At 39.3% G+C, this 15,618-nt stretch overlaps 1 protein-coding gene across 1 annotated transcript in view; it reads right to left on the minus strand.

Annotated features, from left to right (window-relative positions):
* Window positions 1-551: 551 nt before the first annotated feature.
* The window catches only part of LOC128666796 (galectin-4-like), a 63,263-nt gene continuing 48,196 nt past the window's right edge, over window positions 552-15,618 (minus strand). The window contains exon 9 of the mRNA XM_053721591.1: window positions 552-1,353. Within this exon, the coding sequence (XP_053577566.1) occupies window positions 1,207-1,353 (147 nt within the window). The 3' untranslated portion in view covers window positions 552-1,206. The remainder of the gene's footprint in view (window positions 1,354-15,618) is intronic.

A 15,618-nucleotide genomic window follows, 5' to 3' on the forward strand; every position in this document is an offset into this window, starting at 1 on the left:
GAAAAAATAAAAAGCAAAAATATGTGAATATAGCAATGGAAGGATATAATGACAGATGAATGTAAAGAGTGAATGGTGTTGAAAAAAAGAGTTTAAGGGGACAGTAAAGTCAAAATTAAACTTGAATGGATTGGATAGAACATGTCATTTTGAACAACTTTTTAATTTAGTTATATTTTCAATGTGGCTTAGTTATATTTTTATCCTTTGTTAACGAATAATCCTAGGTGAACTCAGGAGCGTGCACGTGTCTTTAGTCATCTGTCAGCAGTGTTTGCAATAATGTTTATAGCAATGTTATATATTGTTGCAAACACTGCTGCTATAGAATGCTAAAGACATGTGCACATTTCTTACCTCCTATCAACCTACCTACGCTTACCCTTCAGCAAAGGACACCAAGAAAACAAAGCACATTTTATAATAATATTTGTATATTGGAAGGTTGTTTAAAATAACATGTTTTATACTAATCATTACATTTTAATTTTGGCTTTACTGTCCCTTTAAACAACCACAGAAATAAAGAAAACATAAAACTACAAATCAAATAACATTTTCATCACGTTACGTTTATTATTCTGGATCATCACAGAGCCTTGAGAAATTAATGAGGCATTTAGATTGGGTTATGAAACTCTTCAGGGATGACTGTTAAACATTTATGACCTATTTAAGAGGAGCAAGGAAACACCTAAAAGTTATGAAGCTTCTTGTGATGGATTAAAAGGTTCAAATATCGAAGGTAGTAAGACAACACACCTCATATATGGGGCACGGAAAAGGACTTGCCAAGTGCTAATCAGAATCCAGAATTCATATAATTTCCAACTTGCAAAATTTGTAAAAAGATCTTTATTTTTTAACTGGGTCCATAAGTACAAAAAACAACAATGTTTCAGGTCTGCAATAGTCATGACTAAGGGCCTATTGCAGGCCTGACATATTATTGGTTTTGTACTTATGGACCCAGTTAAAAAATAAATAGAAATATTGGAGGTTGGAATTTATATGAATTCTGGATTAAAAGGTTACTCATAGTAAGCTGAGAAACAGGAAATCAGGATAGGTACAGAACCTCCTTAAAGTTGAATTGGCTAGTGACTTAGGTTGACTTTCTCAGGATCAATTACAGAAGATCCTCAAGACGGGCAGAGTAGCTCCTGTGGAAAAGATAATAAGCTATTTAGGATCTCTTCAGGATTCTTAGATCTGCACAAAAGACAACACCACGTTGCCTCCAATCTCCAACCCATCAATCATCTGGAAAGCTGTGAACCTGTGTTTGAAGTCACAAAAGTGCTGGCCATTCACATAGATCTTGAATCTACTGTTTCCACAGCGGATGGAGATCTGAGAGGGAACAGAATCAATAAGAATGCATAATTAATCAAGAGTTTTTACACCTTAGCTAAAACATAGTGTGACTTAATTATGATCTTCAAAACATTTAGAGTCCCTTCCCAAAGGTCTCTGCTAGTTAACAAAGCCTCATAGTAATGCCCTACCATATTGACAGCAAATCCCTGTTGAACATATTAGGAAAAACAGCTATATACAAAAATAGACCTAAAGGAGGAGTTTCCCATATATTTTATATTCTGCTTACAATAGTAAGTCATTGAGAAACTAATTAAGGGGAAACTGAGTTTACAGTATAAATGTCCCTTTTATGCCAGCCAGGGGCATTGTCTGGGTGGTCTAGAGCAGGGGTCATCAAACTTGGGTCCCCAGATGTTTTGGAACTACATTTCCCATGATGCCCAGACAGCCTAAAGAGTTTCTCAGCATCATGAGTTCTAGAGGATTGGGCAGGGTTTTCACCGAAACCTCTTTCAAGCATATAAAATTCCTGAAGACTACATTGTCCTTGTAAAGTAATTTGTCTCACTATATTAAAGCAGTCGAGGTTCACTCCTTTTCATTTTTCTTGAATAGTTTTCTTTTGTGTATATGTGAGAGGGCCCTGTTTTATTGATGGACTTTTATAATATACTCAGGGATATGAAACCTCAAATCTTTTTCACTGATTCAGACAGAGCACTCACATTTTAAAATGTTTCCAATTTTGCTTCTGTTACCAAATTGACTTAATTCTCATGGGCCTAGATTTGGAGTTTTGCGTTAGAAGGGGTGCGTTAGCTACGCATGCTTTTTTTTGGCCGCACCTTTTAAATACCGCTGGTATTTAGAATTCACAGAATGGCTGGGTTTTCAGTGCGTTAGGCTCCAAAAAGGGAGCGTAGAGCATAATTTACCGCCACTGCAACTCTCAATACCAGCGGTGCTTACGGACGCGGCCAGCTTCAAAAACGTGCTCGTGCACGATTCCCCCATAGGAAACAATGGGACAGTTTGAGCTGAAAAAAAACCTAACACCTGCAAAAAAGCAGCATTCAGCTCTTAACGCAGCCTCATTGTTGTCTATGGGGAAACACTTCCTACGTCTGCACCTAACACTCTAACATGTACCCCGAGTCTAAACACCCCTAACCTTACACTTATTAACCCCTAATCTGCCGCCCCCGCTATCGCTGACCCCTGCATATTATTTTTAACCCCTAATCTGCCGCTCCGTACACCGTCGCAACATACATTATAGTTATGTACCCCTAATCTGCTGCCCCTAACACCGCAGACCCCTATATTATATTTATTAACCCCTAATCTGCCCCCCACAACGTCGCCGCCAGCTACCTACAATTATTAACCCCTAATCTGCCGACCGGACCTCACCGCTACTATAATAAAGTTATTAACCCCTAATCCGCCTCACTCCCGCCTCAATAACCCTATAATAAATAATATTAACCCCTAATCTGCCTTCCCTAACATCGCCGACACCTAACTTCAATTATTAACCCCTAATCTGCCGACCGGACCTCGCTGCTACTCTAATAAATGTATTAACCCCTAAAGCTAAGTCTAACCATAACCCTAACACCCCCCTAAATTAAATATAATTTAAATCTAACAAAATAAATTAACTCTTATTAAATAAATTATTCCTATTTAAAGCTAAATACTTACCTGTAAAATAAACCCTAATATAGCTACAATATAAATTATAATTATGTTGTAGCTATTTTAGGATTTATATTTATTTTACAGGCAACTTTGTAATTATTTTAACCAGGTACAATAGCTATTAAATAGTTAATAACTATTTAATAGTTACCTAGTTAAAATAATTACAAATTTACCTGTAAAATAAATCCTAACCTAAGTTACAATTAAACCTAACACTACACTAGCAATAAATTACTTAAATAAGACAAGGTAGGGAGATCTTCAGGGGCTTAGTGCTAGGTTTATTTAAGGGGGGTTTGGGTTAGATTAGGGGTATGTGGGTGGTGGGTTGTAATGTTGGGGGGGGGTATTGTATGTTTTTTTTTACAGGCAAAAGAGCTGAATTCTTTGGGGCATGCCCCACAAAGGGCCCTTTTAAGGGCTGGTAAGGTAAAAGAGCTTTTCTATTTTAATTTTAGAATAGGGTAGGGCATTTTTTTATTTTGGGGGCTTTGTTATTTTATTAGGGGGCTTAGAGTAGGTGTAATTAGTTTAAAATTGTTGTAATATTTTTCTAATGTTTGTAAATATTTTTTTATTTTTTGTAACTTAGTTCTTTTTTATTTTTTGTACTTTAGTTAGTTTATTTAATTGTATTTATTTGTAGGTATTGTATTTAATTAATTTATTGATAGTGTAGTGTTAGGTTTAATTGTAGATAATTGTAGGTATTTTATTTAAGTAATTTATTAATAGTGTAGTGTTAATTGTAACTTAGGTTAGGATTTATTTTCCAGGTAATTTTGTAATTATTTTAACTAGGTAGCTATTAAATAGTTATTTAATAAGAGTTAATTTATTTCGTTAGATTTAAATTATATTTAACTTAGGGGGGTGTTAGTGTTAGGGTTAGACTTAGCTTTAGGGGTTAATACATTTATTATAGTAGCGGTGAGGTCCGGTCGGCAGATTAGGGGTTAATAAGTGTAGGTAGGTGTCGGCGACGTTGAGGGGGCAGATTAGGGGTTAATAAATATAATATAGGGGTCGGCGGTGTTAGGGGCAGCAGATTAGGGGTACATAAGTATAACGTAGGTGGCGGCGGTGTGCGGTCGGCAGATTAGGGGTTATAAAACAATTTAATCGAGTGGCGGCGATGTGGGGGGGCCTCGGTTTAGGGGTACATAGGTAGTTTATGGGTGTTAGTGTACTGTAGAGCACAGTAGTTAAGAGCTTTATGAACCGGCGTTAGCCCAAAAAGCTCTTAACTCCTGTTTTTTTTCTGTGGCTGGAATTTTGTCGTTAGAGTTCTAAAGCTCACTTCAGCCAAGACTCTAAATACCGGCGTTAGAAAGATCCCATTGAAAAGATAGGATACGCAATTGGCGTAGGGGGATCTGCGGTATGGAAAAGTCGCGGCTGCAAAGTGAGCGTTAGACCCTTTAATGACTGACTCCAAATACCAGCGGGCGGTAAAAACCAGCGTTAGGAGCCTCTAACACTGGTTTTGACGGCTACCGCCAAACTCTAAATCTAGGCGATGGTATTCTTTGTTGAAGAGCAAACCTAGGTAGGTAGAGTATGGAGCACTACATGGCAGCAAATAATGCCCTCTAGTTCTCTTGCAATGTATAACATTGTTAAATGTAGTCTTACAAAACTGCTGCTATTTTGTGCTCTAGAAATGTGCATGTCTAGTACCCAAGGGCGTATTATGGCCTAGGCCAACAAGGCCGGTGCCTAGGGCAGCAGATTTGGGACGGGCAGCACATCTGCCCTATTCTCTCTCTAAAAGCCAGCACACAGTACAGTGAGCGATAAAGTGCTGGCTTTTACAGAGAAGACAATGCACATGCGCTGATTAAGGTCGCTCTTTACAGGCAGTGCTCCTTTAAAGCGTTGCTTTATTTAGAGCCACTGGCATTTTGTAGTGGAAGCGTTCTTGGTAAGAAACTTGCACAGGGATATGCGGCTGGAGGAAAAGACCTTGTGCTGATATGCTGCCTCCCCTTGTCAGCTGTGGTGGGTCTGCGAGCGCAATGCTTTTTGCAGGTCTTTGTAACTAACAGACTGGATGCGTCTGTGCACTGCTTAGATCAGCTTGTGATGTCTAATCGTAAACTCTCAGCGCTAATGTATGTTAGCTACTAATAGCTAGCTTTCTCTGAATTCATGTGATGTCTAATCATAAACTCTCAGCGCTAATGTATGTTAGCTACTAATAGCTAGCTTTCTCTGCAGTCATGTGATGTCTAATCATAAACTCTCAGCGCTAATGTATGTTAGCTACTAATAGCTTTATCTGCATTCATGTGATGTCTAATCATAAACTCTCAGCGCTAATGTATGTTAGCTACTAATAGCTAGCTTTCTGTGCATTCATGTGATGTCTAATCATAAACTCTTAGCGCTAATGTATGTTAGCTACTAATATCTAGCTTTCTGTGCATTCATGTGATGTCTAATCATAAACTCTCAGCGCTAATGTATGTTAGCTACTAATAGCTAGCTTTCTCTGCATTCATGTGATGTCTAATCATAAACTCTCAGCGCTAATGTATGTTAGCTACTAATAGCTAGCTTTCTCTGCATTCATGTGATGTCTAATTATAAACTCTCAGCGCTAATGTATGTTAGTTACTAATAGCTAGCTTTCTCTGCATTCATGTGATGTCTAATCATAAACTCTCAGTGCTAATGTATGTTAGCTACTAATAGCTAGATTTCTCTGCATTCATGTGATGTCTAATCATAAACTCAGTGCTAATGTATGTTAGCTACTAATAACTAGCTTTTTCTGCATTCATGTGACTTCTAATCATAAACTCTCAGTGCTAATGTATGTTAGCTACTAATAGCTAGCTTTCTCTGCATTCATGTGATGTCTAATCATAAACTCTCAGTGCTAATGTATGTTAGCTACTAATAGCTAGTTTTCTCTGCATTCATGTGATGTCTAATCATAAACTCTCAGTGCTAATGTATGTTAGCTACTAATAGCTAGCTTTCTCTGCATTCATGAACCAACATAGTAAATAGTAAACAGACACTTAAAAAGTTTCATTACTTGAATGATGCTAATTACTCTATGGGGCCCATTTATCAATGGGCCCCCTTCAGACTCGCCAGAAACGCCAGTTATGAAGCAGCGGTCTAAAAACCGCTGCTCAATAACCTGTCTGCCTGCTCTGAGGAAGTGGACAGAGATCGCGTGAAATCAACCCGATTGAATACAATCGGGTTGATTGACATCCCCTGCTAGCGGCCGATGGGCCACAAATCTGCAGGGGGCGGCATTGCACCAACAGTTCACAAGAGCTGCTGGTGCATTGCTGAATGTGGAGAACGTATTGTTTTCCGCATTCAGCAATGTCTGTTGGACATGATCCGCTGATCGGATCATGTCGGACAGACATTTCATAAATAGGCCCCTATGTTGTTGCATGTGAAGGGCAGTGATTGTTTCAAAGTGTATTCTTCTTTTCCTCCCTTCCTCTCTCCCTTCTTTCCCTTTCTCCCTCCCTTCCTCTCTCCCTTCTTTCTCTTTCTCCCTCCCTTCCTCCCTCAACTCACTCCCTCCCTTATTTCTTTCCCTCCCTCCCCCCTTCTTTCCCTCCCTCCCTTCTTTCTCTCAACTTCATCCCTTGCTCCCTTCTTTCCCTCCCTTCTTTCCCTCCCCCTTTTCTCCTCTCCCTCCCCACTTTTCTCTCTCTCTCCCTCCCTTCCTTCTTTCCTTTCCTTCCCTTTTCCCCCCTCCCCTTCCTTTCTCTCAGGGAGAAAAAGGTATGAGATGCATGCAATTCAACCCACCTGTATGCAAGTGGTTTGCTAGCCCATTTTCTTTTGAATTGTTATGAAAAACAAACAAACAAAAATTTTACACACTGACCCAAAAAAATATTAAGGGGAAAAAAGGCCTAAAACCGTTTTTTGGGGGGCGGGGGCAGCAGAATTTTAAGTGCCTAGGGCAGCAAAAAAGCTGAATACGCCACTGCTAGTACCTACCTGCTTTTCAACAAAGGATACCAAAAGAACAAGTACATTTTAAAATATAATTAAATTTGAAACTGTTTTTTCTTTCAAATAGATTTTTATTGAGGTTATACATAACAAAAAACGTTCAATAAACGTCAGACAAAATAATAGTCAAAGAAAATATCAGTTAAGTAAATCCAGTGATGTAAGCAATATACAAAATGGGTAAAGATTAAATATGTACTACTGGAACCTCCATTTTATCATTTGAAAAGTTTACATGGTTGACTATGTAGCTGGTCACTCGTAGACCCTGTGATATAGGAAAGATCAGTGGGATATGATAGTCATCTTTGCGACCCAAATGCTTCTGATAACACTTAGTAGATGTGAACTTACAACTATAGTTGTAACAGTAAAGTATAATTTTATAATCTTAGTATAAAAATACAGTAGTGATAAGATCCCATTGGATCTGATGTCGCATAATAGAAATGGAGATAACTGAATTAATAGTACAATAAGGTAAGGTAATAGCAATAACAATAAAGGTAAAAAAACATAATTTATGTAAGAACTTACCTGATAAATTCATTTCTTTCATATTAGCAAGAGTCCATGAGCTAGTGACGTATGGGATATACATTCCTACCAGGAGGGGCAAAGTTTCCCAAACCTCAAAATGCCTATAAATACACCCCTCACCACACCCACAAATCAGTTTAACGAATAGCCAAGAAGTGGGGTGATAAGAAAAAAGTGCGAAAGCATAAAAAAATAAGGAATTGGAATAATTGTGCTTTATACAAAAAAATCATAACCACCATAAAAAGGGTGGGCCTCATGGACTCTTGCTAATATGAAAGAAATGAATTTATCAGGTAAGTTCTTACATAAATTATGTTTTCTTTCATGTAATTAGCAAGAGTCCATGAGCTAGTGACGTATGGGATAATGAATACCCAAGATGTGGAACTTCCACGCAAGAGTCACTAGAAAGGGAGGGATAAAAATAAAGACAGCCAATTCCGCTGAAAAACCATCCACACCCCAAACTAAAGTTTCAATTTTATAATGAAAAAAACTGAAAATATAAGCAGAAGAATCAAATTGAAACAGCTGCCTGAAGTACTTTTCTACCAAAAACTGCTTCAGAAGAAGAAAACACATCAAAATGGTAGAATTTAGTAAAAGTATGCAAAGAAGACCAAGTTGCTGCTTTGCAAATCTGATCAACCGAAGCTTCATTCCTAAACGCCCAGGAAGTAGAAACTGACCTAGTAGAATAAGCTGTAATCCTTTGAGGCGGAGTTTTGCCCGACTCAACATAAGCATGATGAATCAAAGACTTTAACCAAGATGCCAAAGAAATGGCAAAAGCCTTCTGGCCTTTCCTGGAACCGGAAAAGATAACAAATAGACTAGAAGTCTTTCGGAAATCTTTAGTAGCTTCAACAAAATATTTCAAAGCTCTAACTACATCCAAAGAATGCTACGATCTTTCCTTAGAATTCTTAGGATTAGGACACAATGAAGGAACCACAATTTCTCTACTAATGTAGTTAGAATTCACAACCTTAGGTAAAAATTTAAATGAAGTTCGTAACACCGCCTTATCCTGATGAAAAATCAGAAAAGGAGACTCACAAGAAAGAGCAGATAATTCAGAAACTCTTCTAGCAGAAGAGATGGCCAAAAGAAACAAAACTTTCCAAGAAAGTAATTTAATATCCAGCGAATGCATAGGTTCAAACGGAGGAGCTCGAAGAGCCCCCAAAACCAAATTCAAACTCCAAGGAGGAGAAATTGACTTAATGACAGGTTTTATACGAACCAAAGCCTGTACAAAACAATGAATATCAGGAAGATTAGCAATCTTTCTGTGAAACAGCACAGAAAGAGCAGAAATTTGTCCTTTCAAGGAACTTGCAGACAAACCTTTATCCAGACCATCCTGAAGAAACTGTAAAATTCTAGGAATTCTAAAAGAATGCCAAGAAAAATGATGAGAAGAACACCAAGAAATGTAAGTGTTCCAGACTCGATAATATATCTTCCTAGACACAGATTTACGAGCCTGTAACATAGTATTAATTACAGAGTCAGAGAAACCTCTATGACTGATAATCAAGCGTTCAATCTCCATACCTTCAAATTTAATGATTTGAGATCCTGATGGAAAAAAGGACATTGCGATAGAAGGTCTGGTCTTAACGGAAGAGTCCACGGTTGGCAAGTAGCCATCCGAACAAGATCCGCATACCAAAACCTGTGAGGCCATGCTGGAGCCACCAGCAGAACAAACGAACGCTCCTTTAGAATCTTGGAAATCACTCTTGGAAGAAGAACTAGAGGCGGAAAGATATAGGCAGGATGATACTTCCAAGGAAGTGACAATGCATCCACTGCTTCCGCCTGAGGATCCCTGGATCTGGACAGATACCTGGGGAGCTTCTTGTTTAGATGAGAAGCCATCAGATCTATTTCTGGAAGTCCCCACATTTGAACAATCTGAAGAAATACCTCTGGGTGAAGAGACCATTCGCCCGGATGTAAAGTCTGGCGACTGAGATAATCCGCTTTCCAATTGTCTATACCTGGGATGTGAACCGCAGAAATTAGACAGGATCTGGATTCCGCCCATGCAAGTATTCGAGATACTTCTTTCATAGCCAGAGGACTGTGAGTCCCTCCTTGATGATTGACATATGCCACGGTTGTGACATTGTCCGTCTGAAAACAAATGAATGATTCTCTCTTCAGAAGAGACCACGAATGAAGAGCTCTGAAAGTCGCACAGAGTTCCAAAATGTTGATTGGTAATCTCGCCTCTTGAGATTCCCAAACCCCCTGCGCTGTCAGAGACCCCCATACAGCTCCCCAACCTGTCAGACTCACATCTGTTGAGATCACAGTCCAGGTTGGAAGAACAAAAGAAGCCCCTTGAATTAAACGATGGTGATCTGTCCACCACGTCAGAGAGTGTCGTACAATCGGTTTTAAAGATATTAATTGTGATATCTTTGTATAATCCCTGCACCACTGGTTCAGCATACATAGCTGAAGAGGTCACATGTGAAAACGAGCAAAGGGGATCGCGTCCGATGCAACAGTCATAAGACCTAGAATTTCCATGCATAAGGCTACCGAAGGGAATGATTGAGACTGAAGGTTTCGACAAGCTGAAACCAATTTCAGACGTCTCTTGTCCGTCAAAGACAGAGTCATGGACACTGAATCTATCTGGAAACCTAAAAAGGTTACCCTTGTCTGAGGAATCAATGAACTCTTTGGTAAATTGATCCTCCAACCATGTTCTTGAAGAAACGATACAAGTCGATTCGTATGAGATTCTGCTAAATGTGAAGACTGAGCAAGTACCAAGATATCGTCCAAATAAGGAAATACCACAATACCCTTTTCTCTGATTACAGATAGAAGGGCACCGAGAACCTTTGTAAAAATCCTTGGAGCTGTTGCTAGGCCAAACGGCAGAGCCACAAACTGGTAATGCTTGTCTAGAAAAGAGAATCTCAGAAACTGAAAATGATCTGGATGAATCGGAATGTGCAGATATGCATCTTGTAAATCTATTGTGGACATATAATGCCCTTGCTGAACAAAAGGCAGAATAGTCCTTATAGTTACCATTTTGAATGTTGGTATTCTTACATAACGATTCAATATTTTTAAATCCAGAACTGGTCTGAAGGAATTCTCCTTCTTTGGTACAATGAATAGATTTGAGTAAAACCCCAGACCCTGTTCCAGAACTGGAACTGGCACAATTACTCCAGCCAACTCTAGATCTGAAACACATTTCAGAAACGCTTGAGCCTTCACTGGATTTATTGGAACGCGAGAAAGAAAAAATCTTCTTGCAGGAGGCCTTATCTTGAAACCTATTCTGTACCCTTGTGAAACAATGTTCTGAATCCAAAGACTGTGAATCGAATTGATCCAAATTTCTTTGAAAAATCGTAATCTGCCCCCTACCAGCTGGGCTGGAATGAGGGCCGCACCTTCATGTGGACTTGGGAGCTGGCTTTGGCTTTCTAAAAGGCTTGAATTTACTCCAGACTGGAGATGGTTTCCAAACAGAAACCGTTCCTGTAGAGGAAGGATCAAGCTTTTGTTCCTTATTCTGACGAAAGGAACGAAAACGATTAGTAGCCCTATATTTACCTTTAGATTTTTTATCCTGTGGTAAAAAAGTTCCTTTCCCCCCAGTAACAGTTGAAATAATAGAATCCAACTGTGAACCAAACAATTTATTACCTTGGAAAGAAAGGGATAGCAAAGTTGACTTATAAGACATATCAGCATTCCAAGTTTTAAGCCATAAAGCTCTTCTAGCTAAAATAGCTAAAGACATATACCTGACATCAACCCTAATGATATCAAAGATGGCATCACAAATAAAGTTATTAGCATGTTGAAGAAGATTAACAATGCTATGAAAATTATGATCTGTTACTTGTTGTGCTAAAGCCTCCAACCAGAAAGTTGAAGCTGCAGCAACATCCACCAAAGATATAGCAGGCCTAAGAAGATTACCTGAACATAAATAAGCTTTTCCTAGAAAGGATTCAATTTTCCTGTCTAAAGGATCCTTAAAAGAAGTACTATCTGCCGTAGGAATAGTAGTACGTTTAGCAAGAGTAGAGATAGCCCCATCAACTTTAGGGATTTTGTCCCAAAACTCTAATCTGTCAGATGGCACAGGATACAATTTCTTAAACCTTTTAGAAGGAGTAAAAGAATTACCCAGATTATTCCATTCCCTGGAAATTACTTCCATTCACTGCACTCTGAGAGGAAAACCGGGCTCCAGCCTGCTGCGAAGCGCATATCAACGTAGAATCTAGCACAAACTTACTTCACCACCTCCATGGGAGGCAAAGTTTGTAAAACTGATTTGTGGGTGTGGTGAGGGGTGTATTTATAGGCATTTTGAGGTTTGGGAAACTTTGCCCCTCCTGGTAGGAATGTATATCCCATACGTCACTAGCTCATGGACTCTTGCTAATTACATGAAAGAAATGTAGACAGCGGAGAAGCACTGCTTGAGATAGGGTGAGGTAGGGGCAGCTCAGTAACTAGCTGAAAGTATTAATGGTCTCTTATAGACCTGCTAAAACTTGAGGGTATTAGGAGGGGAGACTTAATCCCTGAGATGTGGGAATACTAGATAGTTAAAAACAAACATTTGATGCTTATTTCACGTGTAAAGACAGTAGAGTACATTACCATATGTAAAGGATTCTGAAAGGGTAGACCTGGGTTACTTAAAGGTCTTTGGAACATTAGAGCTTACTATGAAACTGCGATAGCTAAAATGGCAGACTTAACAATATAAACCGTCTGCTTATGTCATACCTTGAGTTCAATCAATTCAACAGAGAAATTACAAAGGTATCTCTAATAATGCACAACAAACATAAACCATGCATAAAGCAAGTAAGTTCCTGGCAAATAGGAAGGTATACATAGGCTCTGGTGGCATTAAGGAATATGTAGGTGAACATTTTAGACAAGCAATACAATAGTACAGTGCTGGAACACATGAGTTGATTTGCCGTTATCATGTAGAGGTCACACTGACAATAATTATCTGATATCGGTCAGCTGCCAACCTAGCAGCATAAAAAAGTATGCGTGGTATTCTGGCAATATAGTATAAGCTATGCCGGCTGATAAGTTTCCCAGTCTCAGGGTGACAGAAAAGTATGTGCTTATCTTGTTGCTGTAAGAGCATACCCTAGTCCCCATTATTCAAGCTTGAGGTAACAGCAGACATCCTAACGGTTATCGCTAAGGATGTAGTCATTAGATGCAGATGCTTAGCTGCATGGTGATTTATGGAAAAATAGAAAAAACAAACTAAGCAGCCTCAATACAAAAAATCTACCTTATAATTCACTGGATAGCATAAAGTCTCATATAGGGTATTAGACTATGAAGTCATCATGTGTATGAGCCAATATAATTCAGTTATGAGGTGGCTAGCTCCATAAAGAAGGGTAGTAGGAGATAACTGTCTTACCTGATGCCAGATTTAAAGGCTAGTGCAGCAATATGCAAATTCATAGCAATCAGGACCTGCCGTGCAAATGTGGTGCAACAAAAAAACCTCTGGTAGATGCACAATGCAGAATCATTGCGGAGATCTTATCTGCAGGAGATTTAGGCCCAGTAGGCCTGTGTATGGGTGTAGATAGGACGCTCCAGAAGGGAGCTGACCTCAGCAAAAAACTCTCCTCTGTGCCTCCAGTCGAATCCTCCTGCGTTAGCAAAGCAACCTGTCGGTAAGCCTCTACGCCTGGCAAACCGCTCTGCAGTAGGACTGGAAAAGGCATCGTCAGCCTCCCAGTCCATCCGAGATCTCCGCCATCTTCAGAGTGTCTCTTTTGGGGATTGACCGCATCCCCCATTGGAGAAAATTATGTCAGGTGAGTTGTGCCCTCCAGACCGTCTCCAGGCGTCTCAGGGTCGACAGGATTCTCTTCGTCCGGCTTTGTGGTTGCAGAATGTGCTACTGATTCCCCGCATGCATCTAAGTTTCTCACGCTGATAGTTGTGCTGGCGTCGTCCCACGTGGTTGCTTTCTGTACAAGTTGAGATAGGCTGCTATATCTATTGGCGATTTTCCCCTCTAGTTCTATGAGAAGGGCTCTCACTAACGAATGGAGGTCCTTCATTGTGGGAATGAAAGGTCACTGTACGAGCTGCCACTACTATCTGTATACCCGGTATCCCAGGCGGGACTCAGCCTGTGTTCTAAAATGGCCAAATAAGTCAAAGTGGGGAGCTCTGCCGTAGGTAATATTGATATCTGGATGATCTATAAAGATTTCTTTTCAGTTTAAGATATTCTTAAACGTTGGATGGATGATATTTGCATTGATTCCATGGTAGGAAGTAAGTCTATAAGGCAGAGCTCCCAGAATAGCTGCCATCTTCGGCCATGGTCTAGACACGTGGCGTCTCCAGACCATGGGACATATTTATCAAGCTCCGTATGGAGCTTGATGCCCCGTGTTTCTGGCGAGCCTGCAGGCTCACCAGAAACAGCAGTTATGAAGCAGCAGTCACAAAGACCGCTGCTCCATAACCTGTCCGCCTGCTTTGAGCAGGCGGACAGACATCGCCGGAAATCAACCCGATCGAGTACGATCGGGTTGATTGATACCCCTGCTGGCGGCTTATTGGCCGCAAGTCTGCAGGGGGCGGCGTTGCACCAGCAGCTCTTGTGAGCTGCTGGTGCAATGCTGAATACGGCGAGCGTATTGCTCGCTCGCCGTATTCAGCAAGGTCTGACAGACCTTGATAAATTGGGGCCCATGGCCGCAGATGGCAGCTATTCTGGGAGCTCTGACATTTTGTCACACGCTCGAACCCCCCCAAGCCCCCCTCCCCCCGTGAAACTGTTTTTTAATTGTATTCACTTTCTGAAAAATGAAAGTAAATGTTAAGGTTTCATGTCCCTTTAATGGTTGCAAGATAGATACAGCTCCATTAATTAATTCCACAACTCTTTTTTTTTTTTTGCAAGATATTTCTTTCACAAACAAACTTTATTGAAACCAGAACAATGTTTTTAATTGGACGGACACATTAAAAATGTGCCACTCTCAGAGTAGATTCGATATCCCTGCTAATTGGCCCTAAATAACTGACATATCTATCCAAGGAACCTCGGTGTAATATATTGTGGTGCACCTTGTACAATGCAAAGCTATTTTGCAGAACAGATTTTCAACATTGTAATATTTTGGATTCCATAATCAAGAGCGAAAAGTCTAATGATTATCTTTGGTAGACAGATCCAGAGCAAATTGAAAGCTCAATATATCAACATCACAATGCAAAATTATATTTGTGGTTTTAATATTGCAGTAAAATTTTAATAAGAATGTATTCAATAAAAAAAAGGTTTTAACATTTTTATGAATATATAGAAACATGTATATTACATTTTATTAAGGGCAAATACCCAGATATTTGATAGATTATTCTATTTAAGCTCCTAATAATATTTTAACGTAAAACATAACTATGTTCATAGAATTACGATCTAAATGCTATAGTGCCATCTGGTGACTAAATTTAAAAAAGCAGCTATTTCACATGTCAAGCTAATAAAGAAATGGCTGTACAGTACAATAGCTCCCCCCTCTGCCCTTGATTAGTATTTCAACATGCGGTTACTGCTGTCAACAGGGAAACTTCTAATTTAAATGTCCGTTAATTATATATGTTCTATGATTATATAGATAAAAAGAAATGCACCTGTGATTAAACCTTTTAAATTGTTAACCTCACGCCCATTTAAGTAATTATCTGCTCTTTATATATTCGTGCCTTGTGTACTAAAGGCGAAACTATTTTTGATTAGGGAATGTCTCATGATTTTTACTTATGAAAATTATTCAGAACGGCTTTTTTACTAAGCATGAAAAAAACTGACACTATTAAAAACCTTGAAAATATGTTAATAAGCTCCAAAGGATACTGATAACCTTTGGTGACTATATAGGTATTTTCATAAATCCTTGTACAGTGATCATGTTGTTTAATGGGGCAGTGAAGTCAAAATTAAACTTTCATGGCAATACCGCAAAACCTTCCAAC

This window comes from Bombina bombina, chromosome 7, assembly GCF_027579735.1.
Source record: "Bombina bombina isolate aBomBom1 chromosome 7, aBomBom1.pri, whole genome shotgun sequence".
In the NCBI taxonomy this organism is placed as follows: Eukaryota; Metazoa; Chordata; class Amphibia; order Anura; family Bombinatoridae; genus Bombina; species Bombina bombina.